This window comes from Salvia splendens, chromosome 9 (assembly GCF_004379255.2).
Source record: "Salvia splendens isolate huo1 chromosome 9, SspV2, whole genome shotgun sequence".
NCBI lineage: Eukaryota > Viridiplantae > Streptophyta > Magnoliopsida > Lamiales > Lamiaceae > Salvia > Salvia splendens.
The window spans coordinates 7678092-7698383 of NC_056040.1; the positions used below are offsets into that span (position 1 = coordinate 7678092).

The following is a 20292-nucleotide window of genomic DNA, read 5'->3' on the forward strand; positions in this document are numbered from 1 at the left end:
CGAACTTCCACAAAATAAATTTATAAGCCACTCATACTTATGAAAAAATCTATGAAGGAGTTATCCAAATTTTTAGGGCAAATGCACTTGAACATCATCTCATAAAGTCGATTGGTTTCGCTTTCCAAATTCCTCCTCACAATTAAAGAAATAAAACTATTTTTAAACAAACAAAATTCCATTTTGCAATATGGCATAGAAATGGGGACAAATGTATCTATCTTAGTTAATGAATGCACAGGGAAGTTGCCTCCATTTGGCATATGCACATGGACACATTGACCATGTCTATGATTTTTGACAATTTCAACCAAGATGCTCATAATGTGGATGTTCTTAATAAGATGAATATTAATTTGTTCTCCTAATTATAATTAAATCCATATTGTGTTTACTATATAGTGGTGGATTACTAGGGCTGGCAAATCGTGCGGATTGGGTCGTTATCGGGTCAACCTGATAATGACCAAACCCAATAAGGCCTAACCTGAACCCGACCTGTTAAGGAAACTGTAAATCCGAACACGAACCCGACCTGCTACCTTCAAATCCGAACACGACCCGCACCCGACACGAACCCGTTATCGACACGATATAATATGGGTTGACACGACACGATAACAACCCGAACCTGATATTACACGATTAAACCTTTATTTTTAACCTAATTTACACAATTAAAATTCATTTTATATTATTTAAACCTAATTTATAAGAAATTAAAACATTAAAGTAATATATATTTTTTTAAATAATAATAATAATATTATTATTATTATTTCTTAATGGGTTACCCGTATCCGACCCGCATCCGACCCGAACCCAACCCGAAATTATCGGGTTCTTAATGGGTCAACCCGATAAGGACACAGATCCAATAAGACTTGACCCCAACCTAATAATTTCGTGCGGATTCGTGTCAGATTATCATGTCGTGTCGAAAATTGTCAGCCCTATGGATTACCAAGTGAAAAGATGCAATTATTTGGTTATTAAATGTACACAATTTGTATGATGATTTTTGACGAATTCAGCGAAGATTTTGATGAAGTGGATGTTCTTAACAAATTGATTATTGATTTTTATCCAAATTATAATAAAATCTATTTCTTCTTATTTTCAGTTTGTAATATTGTGTTTAGTATATAGAGGTGGATTACCAAACTAAATGTGCAATTTTTTGGTAAATAAAATGTACACACTCTGCGTGATGATTTTCGACAAATTCACAATGATATTAATCTAAATTATTATTAAATCTATATCTCCGTAATTTCAATTTGTAATATTGTGTTTATTAGCATATAGAAGTGGATTATCCATCTAATGATGCAATTTTTGATAAATAAAATCTACAGAATCTGTATGATTATATGATGTACAATTTAGTTATCCTTCAATTAATCTTCTTTAAAATATATTAAAATACTCCGCATTTATCTCGTCATTGAATTTAGTGCTTGCTTTTATGATATTTTATCCTTTCCCCTTGTCTTTCTAATAAAATATGCACCCTTTATTATTTTAAAATTATGCAAATTAGTGCATTTGTCTATCTAGTAAAGGGAGGGAGAGATAATTATTTTACTCATTTATGGAGTTCTGTTGGAATGGAGTTGCTATTAAAATATGCAGTAGTCAAATCAATTACCATATGTGCAGGCCACACACATCAAGTACTATTCAACACTATGCATACTTTCTTCTAACATCTTCCCTCCACTTCTGCGTCATTACCCGTCCTCAAAGAATCCGCATTTTGGTGTGGCTCCCAAATTTCATAATTTTTGGACTGCAACCAAGAATGAGCTTCAACCATCGTTGCTGCTCCAAATTCAAGTCTCATTCATTCATCTGCATTGTCACACTCACATTAATCTTGCCGTCCACCTTCGTGCAGTGCCAATTCACTCCTCCCTCGTTTGGATCTCCCACACAGCTAGCTTACGGAAATCTTGATAATCTCACCTCCGCTCTCCTCTCCAGTAAACTCGTTCAAGATTACAGCTTTTGCATCCGAAATAAGTATTCCCTTTTGCCCATCTTCTTCTTTCTTGCTTTTTTTTTTCTTTCAGAAGAAATGCAGAAAAAAATGGGTCTTCTTTCTGTGGATTTTGCTGCTCGTTTTTCACGTTATTCTACTTTATCTTGAAGGGAACGTGAATGGAATACAGCTTTCAATTTTTCGTCGGATTTGAGCTTTTTGACCGCTTGCATCGCCAAAACCGGAGGTACTTTCCCTTCAACTTTGAGTAATTTGGAAATAAAGTTTTTTTTTTAATTTTATACTTTTCTATTTAATTGCTATGATTTAGTACTATATTCCATAAGATTTGCTGGGATAGTATCTATGATCCCTTTTTGGTCTAAGAAGCTGTCTCTTGTTAGTTGACCGAGTCTCAGAGAGATTTGAATGTGAGTATATGTTCATAAACAAGGGGATTTGGAGGGGATGGATTTAGTGAACAAAGGAAGGAGTATCATCTTTGCCTTTGTTTACTAGTCAAGCCTCACTCAATTTGTGATCTAATATAAGATTTCTTCTTACAAGTATCCAGGATGCTTATTGGTCTGGTCTGTTTAATTAGTATCGTAGTTTTGTCTTTTGATGTCTCGGTGTCCAATGACAGATGCTACTCGACGCTTCTGCACAGCAGCTGAAGCTGAAATCTATTTTAGCAACTTGAAAAGTGGAGGGGATTCCCTGAAGCTTAACAGGAACTGCAATTCCTCCCATTGGGTGGCAGGATGTGAGCCAGGATGGGCATGTGGCCTAGACAATGATGATCCAGTTGACCTAAAGAATTCGCGAGATATACCACCTAGAGGCTCTGACTGTGATACATGCTGCGAGGGCTTCTTTTGCCCTCAAGGCCTCACATGCATGCTGCGTAAGTCAGTTGAGAGTCTTTTAGTTGCCTATTTGTTTGCCAGTTTCACATCTACACGCCATGTGTTTGTATATTCACAGCTCCAATCATTAGCCTCTTAATAGGAAAATCAGTTGATCTTGGCATCTTTCTGCCTGTGCATCATTGTGTTGTTTTATTTCTTTTGTTTAATATATTGGGAGTATGCATATAGCATTGAGATATACATTGGATCACAGATCCATTCTCATATAAACTAACGTATAATTGTTGGACTTTGTAGCCTGCCCGCTTGGTTCCTATTGCCCACTTGCTACATTTAATGTCGCGACAGGCAGATGTGACCCGTAAGTTGAATTCTTGATTATAAGTCTTCTATGATCGTAGTTCTCTCCTATGCCGGATGCATTACATATTTTTTTCTAAGATCTCTTCAGATACAAGTACAAACTTCCAGCAGCAACACCGAATCATACTTGTGGTGGCGCAAACATGTGGGCGGATGCTCGCACGAACAGTGAGGTTTTCTGCTCTGCTGGTTCTTATTGTCCAACGAGTATCGAGCAATTGCCATGTAGTGATGGGTACTCATATATTCTGCCCCAAACGCTTGTATATTCTCGCTTTGGATCCACAAAGCTGACCATTACCATTATAATGCTAATGCATTGGTTTCCAAATTTTCAGGAATTACTGTCCAAAGGGATCTACTGATGAGAAGCGTAAGTTCCTTAATAGACCAATTGAATGTGTGCAGTATCATTATACCTCTCTTCATGCCTCTGTGACGTTTGAGATCATAACAGTTGATTTGTATGCCTTGAATGCTAAATATACAGGGTGCTTCAGGTTGACCACATGCAATTCAAAATCAGAGAGTCAAAATATTCATGCGTATGGAGTTATGCTTATTGTAAGTTTTCTTTACATATAAGAACTAGGCGCCTTTTCTTTGGGTTTGCTTATATCCCTCGTCATCCTTTGTCAGCAACTTTTTATTTTCTTCTGCGTCGTATTCCAAATAAGTGCTTGGTGTCTCTGATATGACCAGCTTTTTTCGCAGGCTGCATTAAGTACTCTTCTATTAATAATATACAATTGCTCCGACCAAATTATTACTACACGAGAAAGGAGATATGCCAAATCGAGGGAAGCAGCTGCAAGAACAGTAAAGGAGAAAACACAAGCACGAGCGAGGTGGAAAGTGGCAAAAGAAGCTGCTAAAAAGCATGCCATTGAATTAAGCTCTCAACTTTCCGGAAAATTCTCAAGGAAGACCATGCCAAATCAGGATCAAGTTAAAATATTGAACGACTTAGAGAGTGAAACATCAGATGGCTTTGAGCTGTCAAACGCTCAACCTGAAAGGAAGAGAACAGAAGCCAGCCATTTGTTGGACATACCCCATGGAAATGAAGATATCTATAGTAGTTTTGATGTTTCTGGTTCTGAGCATTTGAATAAAAACACCAAGAAAAAAATTCCAAAAGAGAAAGAAATTCATACTCACAGTCAGATTTTCAAATATGCATATTCACAACTTGAGAGAGAGAAGGCTCAGCAACAGCAAAACAAGAACCTCACCTTCTCGGGTGTGATTTCAATGGCGACAAGCAGTGAGACCAGGAAAAGGCCTCTGATCGAGATTGCTTTCAGAGACCTAAATGTTAGTCTCAAAGGAAAACATAAAACTCTTTTAAGATGTGTCACTGGGAAGATAAAACCTGGCCGCATAACCGCCATCATGGGCCCATCGGGAGCTGGGAAAACAACTTTTCTTTCTGCTCTGGCTGGAAAAGCAGTTGGATGCATGGTTAATGGCATGATTTTAGTGAATGGAAAGTCAGTTTCTATCCACTGCTATAGGAGAATCATTGGTTTCGTGCCACAAGATGATATTGTACACGGAAATTTGACTGTGGAGGAAAATCTATGGTTTAGTGCACGATGCAGGTAAATAAGAGCTCTTCTTTATAATTGATTCTGAATATTATATTCCTATTTAAATGCAGAATGATAAAATCTTCAAATCCTTAGATGCATCTCCCCATCATGTTATGGTTTTATATTTTCATTCTGTCATTTTACTGTTAAACCAATTGGCAGATGAAATTCTATATTAATTGCATTTACATTTTAAATTTTTTGAAGATTATCTGCAGATTTACCAAAGCCGGACAAGGTTCTTATCGTTGAAAGGGTCATTGACTCCTTGGGGTTGCAGGGAATACGTGGCTCCTTAGTTGGAACTGTGGAGAAACGAGGTATCTCTGGAGGTCAGAGGAAACGTGTGAATGTTGGCATCGAGTTGGTGATGGAACCGTCATTGTTGTTCTTGGACGAACCCACCTCTGGCTTGGATAGCTCGTCTTCCCAACTATTTCTTCGAGCATTAAGGCGAGAAGCATTGGAAGGGGTAAATATCTGCATGGTTGTCCACCAACCAAGGTAACAATTTAACTTTATAGATAATAGTTATATTCTTTTACATACGTTGAGATAGAAGAACTCTCCAGTTTATTTACCAAGTAGAGTTCAAAATGTTCCTTGTTAACATAGAATCTATTTCTTTAATGCAGCTACACACTGTTTCGGGCATTTGATGATTTGATTCTTCTAGCAAAAGGAGGCCTCACTGTCTATCACGGACCAGTGAAAAGGGTAGAAGAGTATTTTTGTGGTCTTGGCATCGTGGCTCCAGAGCGTGTTAATCCTCCAGACTACTATATCGACATTTTGGAGGGTATGGTGAAAGCAAGCTCGAACTCTGGCGTAAGTTGTACTGAACTCCCAGTTAGGTGGATGCAACATAAAGGTTATCCTATTCCTCCGGATATGAGAACTAGTGCTACCGCTGGATCTGCCATGCCTGCTATCAACATTGATGATCGCAGTCATGACTTTGATGATTCTGTCCGGGAGGAACATTCCTTTGCTGGGGAAGTGTGGCAAGATGTTAAAGCGAATGTGGAGAGGAAGCGTGATGCGATAAGGCACAACTTCCTAAGGTCGATAGACTTATCCTACCGAAGAACCCCAAGTGTTTTCCTGCAGTATAAGTACTTCGTTGCTCGGTATAGAATCTCAATATCTCTTACAATCTGCTGTTTAATTTCTCCAAGTTGCTTCCTTGTCAATTTTTATATCCATGGAATTCACTCACATTTTTCTATCTATTTAAAATCACAGGGTTGGTAAGCAGCGACTACGAGAGGCAAAAACACAAGCAGTAGATTATCTGATCCTGTTGATTGCTGGGGCCTGCTTGGGCTCGCTCACTGAAGCGAATGATGAAACCTTCGGTTTTGGTGCTTATACATATACGATTATTGGTGTTTGTAAGTCACAAATCCTCCATTTCTTGTACCAATCCTAATCATAGTTCATCTATTATGAATCATTTGACTTACTCTAGATTGTAAAGTTCAGATTTTCACCTTTAGGGAATAAGAATTTTGGTTGTTGACTTAGAATATTGTGTTTCTGACTTGGCGATTTCAGCTCTCCTTTGCAAGGTCGCAGCTTTGAGGTCGTTTTCTCAGGATAAGTTACAATACTGGAGGGAAAGTGCTTCCGGCATAAGCAGCCTAGCCCATTTTGTGTCCAAGGATACCATTGACATGTTCAATACGATCATAAAACCCGTCGTCTATCTCTCAATGTTTTACTTCTTCAGCAATCCACGGTCGTCCTTTGCATTCAACTACGTTGTCTTGCTGTGCCTCGTCTACTGTGTAACTGGTATTGCATATGCATTGGCAATTTTTCTTGAACCTGGTCCCTCTCAGCTGGTAATGAGGCCTTTTCTTAATAGCTCCTATTAATTCAAGTTCCACTCTATCATGATAGTACTGACCTCTTTATTAATTCCTGCAGTGCTCGGTGCTACTTCCGGTGGTGCTGACCCTCATTGCGACTCAAGTGAATGCCACCAACATTGTGAAAGACATCGCGAACTTCTGCTATCCGAAGTGGGCTCTGGAAGCATTCGTCCTTGCAAATGCTGAGCGGTAAGACACCTTGCAACATCATCTACTCGTCTAGCTGTTAAAACCTATGCAGAAGTCCTTGGATATGCGTTGAATTCTTGAGGACTAGATGGTTGCAAATGGACCATGCTTTTTCACCTCTTAGACATTATTTTGTGCATTTCAACCGAGATTATAGTTTATGCTCGATTTGCAGGTACTACGGGGTGTGGCTGCTAACACGATGTGGGGCGCTGCTGAAATACGGCTACAACGTACATCACTGGGCTCTACGCCTATCGTTCTTGATCATGTGTGGTGCAGCTTTCCGGGTCATTGCTTTCATTGGCATGGTAACTTTCCAAAAGAAGTAAAGTTTTTCAAGGTAAATTGTAACATTGGGGTTAGTAGCAAGTCTCCCAAAGCACGATCCCGACCCGGACCCTGGTTCGGGTTCCAACACTGGAGCCAACTTTCGGAAGAAGCAAATCCTGCATCTGGTTAGCCTGCCTTCCTCACTGTACATAGCTGGTGTTTTACTTGTTTGAGAGAGCAGGCTGCATCATATGCATGAGCCATGGTGTGATTTTTGGAGTGCTTTGTAGTAAAAGGTTATAGTATATATATATAGGAGTACTAATTTGTATTCATTCAAGATTGTACTGTCTTTAATTATTTTTGTGACACGCATATTACCTACTCAGTTATAGTCTCACGATTTTATTTTGTGATATTCATTAGTGTAATAATTCTACAAAATTCATGTCATCACTACTAGAAACTTTTGTTGTAGTGTTCATTTATTCAAGAGTGAACTACATAAATGGTTTTATGTACATGATCTTTCACTTTCGCACATAAATGGTACTCGATCTTTATTTTATATCGTTTTTGGTATTCCATGACAAAAATAAACCTAAGTACCAAACATGTAATTTTTTTATTATGGAGGATATATTTGGAAATTTCAATTAAATAGAACCAAATATGTGATTTTTTTCTTCCCTTCTTATTTTTTTCTTCTTCTTTAGTTTATTCTTCTTTCTTTTTTATTCATTTTCTTTTTAGTATTTTATATTCATTTCTACTTTCTTTTTTCTCCTTAGTTTATGTTTCCTCTTTTTTCTTTTCTCTTCTTTTTCTTCTATATTTTTAGTGTTTTATACATATGCATTCATAAAATAAATCAATAACAAAACACCTAATTAAATTAATTATTTAAGGTAATTAAATCAATTGAATATTTTTAATTAAATTATTTATACTCATTTTAGTGTTGAAACACGTAACTAAAAATATTCAACTCTTTATCATTATGAATACAATTCACAATTTTAAATTTGATTAAGACTATATTGATTAGTTATTAATTTAATATAAAATAATAATTATTATTTATTAATTACTACTAGTTTTTACTATTATAATAATATTACTATTATAATAATTAAATATAATTATAACTATAATTATGATTAAGTATATTTAAATGATATCAAAAATAAATTAATTATTAATTTATAACATCAAAATAATAATAATATTATTAATTAATAATAATAGTATAAAGAGTAAGGAGAATGAGAGAAGATATTCTAATACTCCATTATTTTGGTACTAGTTTTGTCAATGTCCAAAATACCCTTTATGACATAAATGGAAAAATGAATTTGTTTAGAGAGTATTTTGGGATGAAATTGCATCAGGTACCAAAAATGTTATTTATAGGCACAAAAAACAATATAAATACATATCAGGTATCATTTATGTGCGAAAGTGAAAGATCATGTACATTTATGTAGACAAAATTAGAATTATGAATTTTTTAATACATCAAGGCTCCTATGCAACAACATAAGCAAACTTTATGATATACTACTACTTAGTTTGAAGATTTCTGTTAATTTATGTCTTTTCTAGGAAATTTCAGATTCTTGATCATGTCAAATCTTTATTTGCTTACGAAGCTACAATTAATAATAAGTCAATGCACATAAGATTAATTAAGAGAGAAGGAAGAGATAAAACATAGAAAATAAAATTAATTTGCACAATTATAACTTATAAGTTGAATTTGCCCTAGTTGATCTGATCAGCTGAAAATACTTTGATATACAGTATACTTATATGGTTTAAAGTTTGAACAAGTGTAATAATATTGTATAAACATGGATATCTGAATTGACTCTTGAATTAGTCGACACATTTAAAATGCCAACTCTCTCATGCATATTTTCTTTTCCTTATTATTTTTTAGGGTGTAAACTTGTCTCATGTTAAAGTTAAACAGATAGTTGATGATTAAAAAAGTTGAGGCAGAATAATTCATAATGATAAACTAAAAGGCTAACCGCAACGGTCATCAACTAATACATTATATAAACACACACATAGAGTGGTATGTAGGGATGAATTTGCAGGCAAGTAAAATGGGGTGGATAAAAGAGGTGTGTATTCTGGTGATGATTCAAATGGTGTTGGTTGAGTGCCAAGAATATGGTGATTTCAACACCAGTGATCAAACGGTTATGAAGCGGTTGACGGAGTTAGCCAACCTCCGTATCTCCACCGTCACGTCTGATCTCATACACACGCAGATGGCTCACAAGGCCACTTTTTGTGTCACTGACCCGTAACCATTTCTCTCTCTCTCTCTTTCTCTTCTTCATATATATACATGCTGCATAATCAAGTCTGAGCAAGGTAGCTCCTGATGCTGCAGGGAAGAGGAGTGGAATAAATCTTTTAACTATTCTTCTAATTTGGATTTCTTGTCCAAATGCATTACTCAAACTCAAGGTAACTAAACACCACTTAATCATATATATTCTCATCACAAAATATTGATTTTGATAAACACATAAAGAAGTAGTACTCCTTATTTTAGTGAGACTCTCCCTCTTTATAATGTAAGGAAATTATAAAATAGTGTCGTTTTGTCTCATCAAAAGTCATGTCTAAAACTAAAACTGAAACCATTGGTAATTATTTTTTGAGTTGTAATTTTAATCCAACAAATTTATAAGTATGGTGTAAAACATAGGTGATTTGGCACAGAGGTTATGCTCAGCAGCAGAGCTGAAATTCTACTTCACAAACTTCATTGCTAACACAAGATCAGCAGCTTCCTTCCTCAAACCAAACATCAACTGCAATTCGACCACTTGGGTTTCAGGCTGTGAACCTGGATGGGCTTGCACTCTTGGCACCAATCAGCCTCCCACTCTCATCACACAATCCCAGCAAATTCCGGTCCGAACTTACAACTGTCAGCCTTGCTGCGAGGGCTTCTTCTGCCCTCAGGGCCTCACATGCATGATACGTAAAATTTCTACTTTGATTTTTTGAAATTTTTGTTGGTGGCTAAGGTGTATGCAATTTCTAGTTTGTGGGATGGTTTTTCTATTGCAATGAAATTTGAACAAACAAAGAACTAATAGATGGTCTTTGACACTTTGGATTTAGTGGTGCATTTTGATAAGAAAAATATGTAGCCGAAAGTTTTCTTGACTGAACTCGAGGCTATGGTGTTTTGCTGTTTTGCAGCTTGTCCATTGGGTGCTCACTGCCCCCGGGGGATTCACAATGCCTTGACTGGATTATGCGACCCGTAAGCTTGCCATCTCTGATACCTAGTTTATGCATCATCATCACTACATAATTTCTTTGTGTTTATGCATTGTGCTGATGCATCTCTTATCTTAGGTGCTATATGATATCACTACATATCTGATTTGTGTGTCGCATACTTAATCAGTAGTTTGTGCATACACTTTTACGTATTATATCATTGCAATCGACACTATGGGATTTCTGTGTTGTCGCAGTGTCAAATGCTTATGCGCTGTCTTGATGCGTATCTTATGTATTATATCACTACATTTGTGGTTAGTTTGTTGCATTGTGTTTAATGACATTGGTCTGCAGATATATGTACCAGTTACCTCTTGGGCTGCCAAATCATACGTGTGGAGGGGCTAATATCTGGGCGGATGTTGGCAGAGGCGGTTCCATGTTTTGCTCTGCCGGCTCCTATTGTCCAACCAACACACAAAAAATCCCTTGTTCTAGCAGGTGTCTCCAATTTCCTTCCATTTCACCTTCGTGTGGTTATCACCCCATCACACTACCTTGTGTTTCTTGATCTGCCTTTGATTTGAGTGATCGTGTTGTTGATGTTGTCGTTCCTTCTCTCAACCTCAGGCACTACTGCCGTATGGGATCCTCTTCTGAGACTCGTAAGTCCCTTGGTTTTCTTGAACGAAATATATGCCCGTGCAGCTTCATCAATCTAATAGTTAGGGCTAATCACAGGATGCTACAGATTGACATCATGCAATGCCAACACTACGAGGCAGAATATAAGCCAATACGGATGCATGTTGATTGTACGTTTCCTCAACGTGATTTCCTTCTTGCAATGATCAGAAAGGTTTACAAGATTGAAATAGCTGATAGATTGAAAATCCATGTTTGTGTAGGTTGGTATCAGCGTCATGCTATTCGTCTTCTACAACTGTTACGGGAAGGTCATCACAATCAGGGAAAGAAGGTATGCTAGATCAAGGGAGACTGCAGTGAAGAGCATGAAGGAAAGTGCTCGAGCACAAGCAAGATGGCTTGCTGCAGTGGAGACTATCAGAAGGAGAGCAGCCGAGATTTCCCATTCATTTTCACGTAGAAATAGCATCGTACCTAATGATCTGCAGCTTAGTGATGTGTCTGGAGTAGAAGCAGCTTATCCTCAAGAACGGGAAATCGAAGAGTTTCCTGATAGTTTTGAACACGTGGATCCAGAAACTGGAGGCGTGGACCAGAATGAGGTTAAGGTGAAACATATTAGGACAAATACTCAAATTTTCAAGTACGCTTATTCTCAACTCGAAAGGGAGAGAGCTGTCTCTGGAGTGAGTTCAGTGACTATGGTTAGTGAGGTGAGGAGGAGGCCTACAATAGAGATCGCATTCAGAGATCTTACAGTGACGTTGAAACAGAAAAAGCTACGTCTTTTAAGGTCTGCCAATGGAGAAATACTTCCTGGTCGGATCACTGCTGTTATGGGGCCATCCGGGGCAGGAAAGACGACCATGCTCTCAGCCCTGGCCGGGAAAACAGTTGGATGCTCTGTAGCTGGCTTGGTTCTGATAAATGGGGAGGTGGAGTCAATACGCTCGTACAAAAAGATCGTTGGATTTGTGCCACAGGATGATGTTGTTCATGGGAATTTAACAGTGGAAGAGAATATCTGGTTTAGTGCCAATTGCAGGTGAGAAATGCATTTACTTACATTTCTTAAAATGTTATATGGATTAACATCACATCAAATGGCTAATAGCAAATTGCTTGAAGACTTTCAGCAGTACTGCCAAAAGTAGAAAAAGTACTTATTGTTGAGAGAGTCATTGAATCCCTCGGGCTGCAGCCAGTGCGAAGCTCCTTGGTTGGCACTGTGGAGAAACGAGGCATCTCCGGAGGGCAGAGGAAGCGTGTGAATGTGGGGTTGGAGTTAGTGGTGGAACCTTCACTCTTGTTCCTAGACGAACCAACCTCTGGATTGGACAGCTCCTCGTCTCAGCTCCTTCTTAGAGCTCTCAAACGTGAAGCTGTTGAAGGTGTGAACATATGCGCAGTTGTCCACCAGCCAAGGTAAACCTCTAGCAACAGAGTGTTTGTTTCAACCTTGCAAGAGGTGATACATGAAATGGGCTTATGGTTTGTTTTTGTTTTTTTTTTGTTTTGCAGCTATTCCTTGTTCAACATGTTTGATGACTTGATACTTCTAGCTAAGGGGGGCCTCATTGCCTACCATGGGGCGGTTAGGGACCTCGAGGATTACTTTGCAGGCATTGGTATCAATGTTCCCGACCGCATCAATCCACCAGACTACTTCATAGATGTTTTGGAAGGAATGGTGAAGCCTCACACCAGCTCAGGTGTAGCCTATGAAGAGCTACCCCTAAGATGGATGCTCCACAAAGGCTATCCCGTTCCACCAGACATGCAACGGACCGTCTCTGGCGCTGGTCTGCCTGCAAACTATGCCAACTCAAGAAATCAAGAAAATCTAGAGTTCTTGCATAATCTGAAGTACAGAGTAGAAGCACTGCTTGATGTAGTAGGCAACACCTTCTTCAAGCCGAAAGACTTGTCTAGGAGGCAAACCCCCTCCATTCTTGCACAGTATCGACACTTCCTTGCAAGGTATACAACGAGAACACTCTCACACCCTTCGATTCATTGGTCTTAATCGCGCAGTTTGTGATCATGTTTATTACCTTGTGCAGGGTGGCCAAGCAACGCCTTCGAGAAGCTAGAATCCAAGCAATAGACTATCTCATACTGTTGCTTGCCGGTGCTTTTATGGGTCTTGTAGCTAAATCAGGAGACGAAAACTTTGGCGCTCCCGGTTACACCTACACTGTTATAGCTACTTGTGAGTTGGAAAACACCAATACTTTTTGAAGTTCTTCCTGAGTGAGTTGCTATATTTGTGGTTTTAGTCATATTTGTGTTTCACTCTTCAGCCCTACTGTGCAAGATCACGGCTCTGAGAACTTTCTCTCTGGACAAGCTGCAGTACAGGAGGGAACGAGCTTCGGGCATCAGCAGCCTTGCACATTTTGTGGCCAAGGATACAATAGACCATTTCAACACACTGATCAAGCCACTGGTATACCTCTCCATGTTCTACTTTTTCAGCAATCCAAGATCCACCTTCCTAGACAACTACATCGTCTTGCTTTGCCTCGTTTACTGTGTGACGGGTGTAGCTTACACGTTGGCAATCTTCCTAGAACCCGGTCCATCTCAGCTGGTGATGATCAACACTCTCACTCAACAATGCTACTTATTCCTTTTCAATATGCTCATGAAATTAGCCCTATCAAATTTGCAGTGCTCTGTGCTTCTACCAGTAGTTCTGACTCTCCTCTCAACTCAACCCAAAGACAGCCAATTTATCAAGATTTTGACAAGACTGTGTTATCCAAGCTGGGCTTTAGAAGCATTCATAGTCTCGAACGCTAAGAGGTACGTACTTCAAATCATCATCGTCATTAGCATCAGCATCAGCATCGGCATCATGCAACATACTACACTCAAATAAAATGTTTGACTACATATATAGATCATTGAAGCCATAATTTCCACTTGCAGCTACCACGGTGTGTGGCTCATACAACGGTGTGGTGCACTGCTCAAAACGGGCTACAATCTGCACGACTGGACTCTTTGTATATCGCTCCTTATAGCTACTGGTGCAGGTTGCCGCGTTTTTGCTTTCGTCGGTATGTTAGCATTACAGAACAAGTGAAGGAAAGAAAATCTTTCACAGGCAAAGCAAAGGTGGGAATTTTATTTTTGGGATGTGCCTTGCTGATATTGATCATATCTCAGCTCACAAATTGTATATGTACAAACTCATACTCCAATATACACACAAGATTTCTACATTTCCCCCCCCCCCTGTTTATATCAAAGAAATAAAGGGGGAAAAATTTACATATGCCAGTCCCATATTTGTTTCTAGTATACTATGAAAATATATTGAACAATAAATATATTCTCAGACTTCCCTAACAGAGGTTTTTTCTATATTCTCAATTAATCCTATTTATTTTTTTAATACTAATTAATAATAAGAGAAGATGCAAATAGAAGGTATCTGTACTTAGGTTGCTATTGTTTCATTGGGAGAGATTTTGGAAAAAGGGTCTCCCTTTCGAAATTAGGGATTAAATTCGCTGACCTTTCGAAATATGCGATTGTGGCATGCGAATTTTACGAAATAAGGGATTTTTGAATTTTTATATACTTTATCATTTTTGTTATCATTATTTTTTGCACAATATTTATGAATAGACCAAATTATCCTTAATATTTTCGCCACAATTTTAAATTTTTTTCTCTAATTTCCGCAGATCACCATCATCACCGCCGCCTCCACCCTCATTCTCATCCTCCCTTAGCTGCCGTCCACCCCTTTCTCTCTCACTTCCGATCCATATGAAAAAAATCAATTACAAAAACTCAAATTCCTCCACGATTGCGTCCTCTGTCCAGCACGCTAGATTCTCAACATCCCTCTCTTCTCTTTTCCCTCTCGATCTCCTCTGCTGTCCGGCGAGGGTAGCCGCGGTTAAACTGCCGTCGTCGCAGGTCGCCGCAGCCCCCAGCGGCGTGTAGTACAGCCGCTTCCCGGTGCCATTCCAGCTCGGGCTACCCCATTTTCCCCAATAAGTCCTTAATTCAATTCCACATTCTTTAAGGTTTGACTCTAATTTTGGGTTGTTCGATTAATTCGATTCAGTTTACGGATTACATGGATGCTAATACATGAAAGAAAATTGGAATTGGATGGTGGGAGATATAAAGATATACCTTTGCAGTTCGATTAGCAATTGGGTCGTTTATACAATTGTGAAGGAATTTGGCCTTCGTGGGCAGAGGAATAGGACTGGGAAAGAGGGATTAAGAAATGGAGCTTCGGAGCTGCGATGAGTTGAAGTTGGAATTAAGGAAATAAACTGGAATAAAAAATACTCCATTAAAATTGAAGTGATGATTTAAGGATAATATGGTCCATTCGTAAATATTGTGAGAGCAATAATAAGAAAAAATAAAATAAAATACAAAAAAAATTTGAAAATTCCTTATTCCGAAAAATTCGCAGCCACGATCTCATATTTTGAAAGGTCAACAAATTTAATCACTAATTTTGAAAGGCCTGCAAATTGAGACACTTTTTTCGAAATCTCTCCAAATTAGAACATGCATTTATTTAGAATTTGAAGTTTGAACAGTAGACTATTATAAAGACAACCAAATTAATACAAATAAGTAACACTATAACAATTAAAAGTTGCCAAAAAAGTTTGGCATATATAAAATATTATTGACACCTTGTATTATTACAAGTTAGGGCATCCAAAAAAAAGAAAAAATTAGGGCATCACAATGTCGTGCTATTCAATGTGATCATACATGTGCTCAACGGTAGAGCATGTCGTTTTAAGGCGGTGAACATGCTGGAAAGTTCAACCCAATTTGGATTTATTTTTAGAAAGTTGAACCCAATTTGGATTTATTTTTAGAATTGGATGGAGTTACTAATTCATGTCTAGCATGTACAAAACGAAAACTTAATTCTCAATTTATGAGAATTTTTTTTGAAAGCCCTTCATTTGCTTCTCTTCAATAGACGTACCCTAATTTTTGGCCTAATTCTTCTTCTTTCTTCTAATAGAAAAGATGTATCTGGGTTATAATTATTATCTTGCAATAAGTTTAGTAACGAGCATAACGGGGCCTATTGTGACCAGAGTGGGCCGATGGATGGAGTTATTACAAATTGCATGGCAAGTGGATTCCACACGAAAACAGGGACCAATCGCAAGTGGAAAGGTACAAAATAAATGTACTGACATTTGACAACCTGCAGTGCATGCTTGGATAAATTGAGTTCATTTTAACTTCCCTAAGACCATCCACAATAGGCGCCCAGCGACCGCCCAGCCGAGCGCCGGCGCTGGGCGGTTCGCTGGGCGGTCTATTGCAGCCGCCCAGCGGACGATTGGAGAGAGAAACCGCGCAGCGCTGGGCGATCCGCTCGGCGCTATTACAGCGCCCGGATCGCCCAGCGCGATTTTTTTTTAAATTCGAATTTTTGAAATTCGAATTTTTTAAAAAAAATCAAATATAAAAAAATATTATATATTTATAAAAATTGTTTTCTATATATAAAAATCAATTTTTATAAATAAATTTATACTAGAAATTCGTAATAGCACATATATATTTAATGGGCTTGCGAATTTATGAAACTCATTCTTGGTTGTCTCTCTTTTATAGAGACATCCTTGAATGTTTTATGTTCCACTTTCGATGTGGGACAAACTCATTCTTGGTTGCCTCTATTTTATAGAGACATCCTTGAATGTTTTATGTTCCACTTTCGATGTGGGACAAACTCATTCAAGGATGTTTCTCTTTTATAGAGAGATATCCATGAATGTTTTATGTTCCACTTTCGATGTGGGACAAACTCATTCAAGGATGTTTCTCTTTTATAGAGAGATATCCTTGAATGTTTTATGTTCCACTTTCGATGTGGGACAATCTGATTCAAGGATGTTTCTCTTTTATAGAGAGAAATCCTTGAATGTTTTATGTTCCACTTTCGATGTGGGACAATCTCATTCAAGGATGTTTCTCTTTTATAGAGAGATATCCTTGAATGTTTTATGTTCCACTTTCGATGTGGGACAGACTCATTCAAGGATGTTTCTCTTTTATAGAGAGATATCCTTGAATGTTTTATGCTCCACTTTCGATGTGGGACAATCTCATTCAAGGATGTTTCTCTTTTATAGAGAGATATCCTTGAATGTTTTATGCTCCACTTTCGATGTGGGACAAACTCATTCAAGGATGTTTCTCTTTTATAGAGAGATATCCTTGAATGTTTTATGTTCCACTTTCGATGTGGGACAATCTCATTCAAGGATGTTTCTCTTTTATAGAGAGATATCCTTGTATGTTTTATGTTTCACTTTCGATGTGAGACAATCTCATTCAAGGATTTTCTATAAAATTGTATTTTAAATTATGTCATTTTTATTTTTTTAAGATTTTAATTATGTCTTTTTTTTTATTTTTTAACTTTAAGTTGTAATGTTATTTTAAATTTTCATTTGTAAATTTAATTAATGTAATTTTTTTTAATTATGTATTTTTTTTAATTATGTACTTTTTAAATTTTATTAATATTAGTGAATTTTCCCGTATATGTCTCGTAAATTAAATTTCGTATATTGCGTTATTGTTAATTATTGCATTTTGTATATATTTGTTAATAGTGATGTGGATAGTATGTGGCTAGGCTATGGCTGGGCTATTGCTGGGCTATTTGCTTGTTTTGATGATGTGGCAGAAGGATTTTTAGTGCTGATGATGTGGCAGTGGCTAGGCTATGGCTGGGCTATTGCTGGGCTATTTCTATTGTGGATGGCCTAAGTAGATTTCGAAGCAGCGGGCGCACGCAGAAGATTGTTATAGTAGAGACTATATATTCTAATTTTTAGATGAAATAATAAATTTAACAATTTGACTTCTAAATTATTGAAATAATTTAGAGTACCTTTCTATTACTACATGATACTTATTACAAATGAAGATTTAAGAAGTCCGAAATTTGAAATACCGGTATTCAAAAATAGGCGAGAGAAACTTCATATTCCCTAGAGTATTTTATTTTCATCAAAAAATAATAAAGTTAAATATATGAATAATTCTAATAATGAGCTTTCATGGAAACGTGAGGTAATTAAATTATTGATCATGTCTATTCTTGGTTTAGCAATCAGTCTATACCTAATAACAAGTCAATACACGGAAGAGAAAAGTATACGTACTGGTCCCAAGTCACCATTTATTCTATGTTTTTATTTAAAAAATTACTATGAGATCATTATTTGCATAGATCACAAACCTATTAATTACGTGGTTGGATTAAAAAGAAAAGAAAGTGGGAAAATGAAGGAAGCAAGAAACAATATGTATGTGAATTGACTATTGAATTCGTCAACAATCATGGAAAGTCACCCTTTATCAATAATCTATGGCTTAAGGAAACAAAAATAGAATTAACAAGGAAGTAGCTGGGCCAATTCAACTGACATATAGTACTATAATATATTAATATTCCTCCATTGTTACACTTAAACTTAAATTTCTCTCTTCCTCCACACTTGTTCATCCAAGAAATAAGGGTAAAAGAGGTGTGTATTTTGGTGTTGGTGCAGTGCCAAGAGATTGGTGTAAATGATTATAATGGAATCAACATGAGTCAGCTTAGTGATCCAACGGTGATGAATCAGTTCACCAACATAGTCCACCACCCTCACTGAGCATCTCATGAACTCTCAGATTGCTCAAAAAGCCACCTATGTGATCAGCTGCATGATTTTTTATTAATTAATTTTGGTTAAATAAATGGCAGGGAAGAGGAGTGGAATAAGTCTTTTAACTATTCTTCTAATCTGGATTTCTTGTCCAAATGCATTGCTCAAACTCAAGGTATATACTATTACAACACTGCTCATAAATTATAGAATTATAGTAGTTATGTTAGTTGGAGTCAAAAAAGGGAGTATCTTTTTATTTACTATCTTTTTGTGTTGAAAACTGAAACACAGGAGACTTGCCGCAGAGGTTGTGTACAGCAGCAGAGCTGAAGTTCTACTTCACAAACTTCATTGCTAGAAAGAAATCCACAATATCTTTTCTCAAACCAAACACAAATTGTAACTCACCCGATTTCACGGACTCTCAAGAGATGCCGGCCCGGACTTCTAACTGTCAGTCTTGCTGTGAGGGCTTCTTCTGCATGATACGTAAGATTTCCCTTGTCCTTTTGATTGGCTAAGTTGTAGAGTGATATTTCTAGTGTTGGATTGGAATTGAATAAGCACTTTTGAATAGAAAGAGATGGAATTGAAAGTTTTCTTGACTGTGATGATAGCTGAGTTTGTATTTTATTGCAGGATCGTATTGCCCAACGAACACACAAGAAATACCTTGTGCTGGCAGGTCTCAATTTTCATCCCATTCTTCTTCAACCAATGTTCATGTATACTTTGATCACATTTCTTGATCTGTAGTACTGTCTTCATTTGAGTGATTGCGTTGGTAATGACGCCGTTTGTTGTCTTTGAACTTCAGGCATTAATTACTGCCTAATGGGATCTACTTCTGAGAAACGTGAGTCTATTGTTTCAACTTTAAACAGACTGGTGTTTTGCTCAAGGATTCTCATGTATTTTCTCTCGTGCGTCTTTGTCGGTCATTGCAGCTTGCTACAGGTTGACATCGTGCAATCCCAACTCAAGTACACAGAATATAAGCCAATATGGAGCAATGTTGATTGTGAGTTTCCTTCACGTGAATTTATGGTTGTGTTGGAGATGATAAGGAACAGCAACGAGGTTAATTGTCGAACATTCTTGTTCATCTTCTACAACTGTTATGAGCAAGTCATCACAATCGGGGAAAAGAGGCATGCTAGATCAAGGGAGACTGCAGTGAGAAGTGTCAAGGAAAATGCTCGTGCACAAGCACGATGGCAAGCTGCAAAGGATGCAATTCCCATTCATTTTCACGCAGAACGTGGTTCATCCTCCAATACGTGAGATTGAAGACGCTATATGACTCGCTATAATTTTAAAATTGTCAAATAATTTTATGAAATAAAAAATAATATCATTATATGTGACCTAAAATAACAAAAAATAATATACATAATAAGAAATTATGGATTGATACTAGTACTATAATTTATGTCCCAACTTTGATAATAGAATATGGAGTAATATCGATAAATGTGAATAAGTATAGAATAAAAATTTCGAATATACAAAAAATTTCGTAAGGGTCAAGAGTAAACCCTATCCGATTAG

At 37.3% G+C, this 20292-nt stretch overlaps 2 protein-coding genes and 1 long non-coding RNA gene across 3 annotated transcripts; all 3 read left to right on the forward strand.

Moving 5' to 3' along the window:
• Positions 1–1651: 1651 nt before the first annotated feature.
• LOC121748560 (ABC transporter G family member 24-like) lies at positions 1652–7571 on the forward strand. The gene is made up of 14 exons (XM_042142993.1): positions 1652–2025; positions 2155–2231; positions 2631–2891; positions 3154–3217; positions 3308–3454; positions 3558–3592; positions 3710–3783; positions 3934–4823; positions 5022–5318; positions 5450–5944; positions 6060–6208; positions 6372–6661; positions 6747–6880; positions 7056–7571. Exons 1-14 carry the CDS (start codon positions 1655–1657, stop codon positions 7210–7212), a joined length of 3441 nt encoding a protein of 1146 aa, XP_041998927.1. The 5' UTR covers positions 1652–1654; the 3' UTR covers positions 7213–7571.
• Positions 7572–9270: 1699 nt separating this feature from the next.
• Positions 9271–14120, forward strand: LOC121748763 (ABC transporter G family member 24-like). Its single transcript, XM_042143268.1, has 14 exons — positions 9271–9470; positions 9561–9637; positions 9882–10160; positions 10385–10448; positions 10766–10912; positions 11042–11076; positions 11153–11226; positions 11320–12104; positions 12188–12484; positions 12581–13039; positions 13123–13271; positions 13416–13652; positions 13734–13867; positions 13994–14120. The coding sequence occupies exons 1-13, from the start codon at positions 9301–9303 to the stop codon at positions 13862–13864; spliced, it is 2904 nt and encodes a 967-aa protein (XP_041999202.1). The 5' UTR covers positions 9271–9300; the 3' UTR covers positions 13865–13867; positions 13994–14120.
• A 4349-nt stretch (positions 14121–18469) lies between these two features.
• LOC121748764 lies at positions 18470–20039 on the forward strand. Its single transcript, XR_006039523.1, has 5 exons — positions 18470–18913; positions 19033–19230; positions 19381–19426; positions 19559–19597; positions 19689–20039. It is a non-coding gene; the product is annotated as an uncharacterized LOC121748764 (long non-coding RNA).
• The last annotated feature ends 253 nt before the right edge of the window (positions 20040–20292 follow it).

Bases quoted from the DNA above. Each gene is read 5' to 3' on its own strand.
- LOC121748560 (XM_042142993.1), top strand. From the start codon at position 1,655: ATGTGCAGGCCACACACATCAAGTACTATTCAACACTATGCATACTTT. The intron at 2,026-2,154 runs GTATTCCCTTTT...TTTATCTTGAAG, and splicing joins AGCTTTTGCATCCGAAATAA to GGAACGTGAATGGAATACAG. The intron at 2,232-2,630 runs GTACTTTCCCTT...GTCCAATGACAG, and splicing joins TTGCATCGCCAAAACCGGAG to ATGCTACTCGACGCTTCTGC.
- LOC121748763 (XM_042143268.1), top strand. From the start codon at position 9,301: ATGATTCAAATGGTGTTGGTTGAGTGCCAAGAATATGGTGATTTCAAC. The intron at 10,161-10,384 runs GTAAAATTTCTA...GCTGTTTTGCAG, and splicing joins GGGCCTCACATGCATGATAC to CTTGTCCATTGGGTGCTCAC. The intron at 12,105-12,187 runs GTGAGAAATGCA...AATTGCTTGAAG, and splicing joins TGGTTTAGTGCCAATTGCAG to ACTTTCAGCAGTACTGCCAA.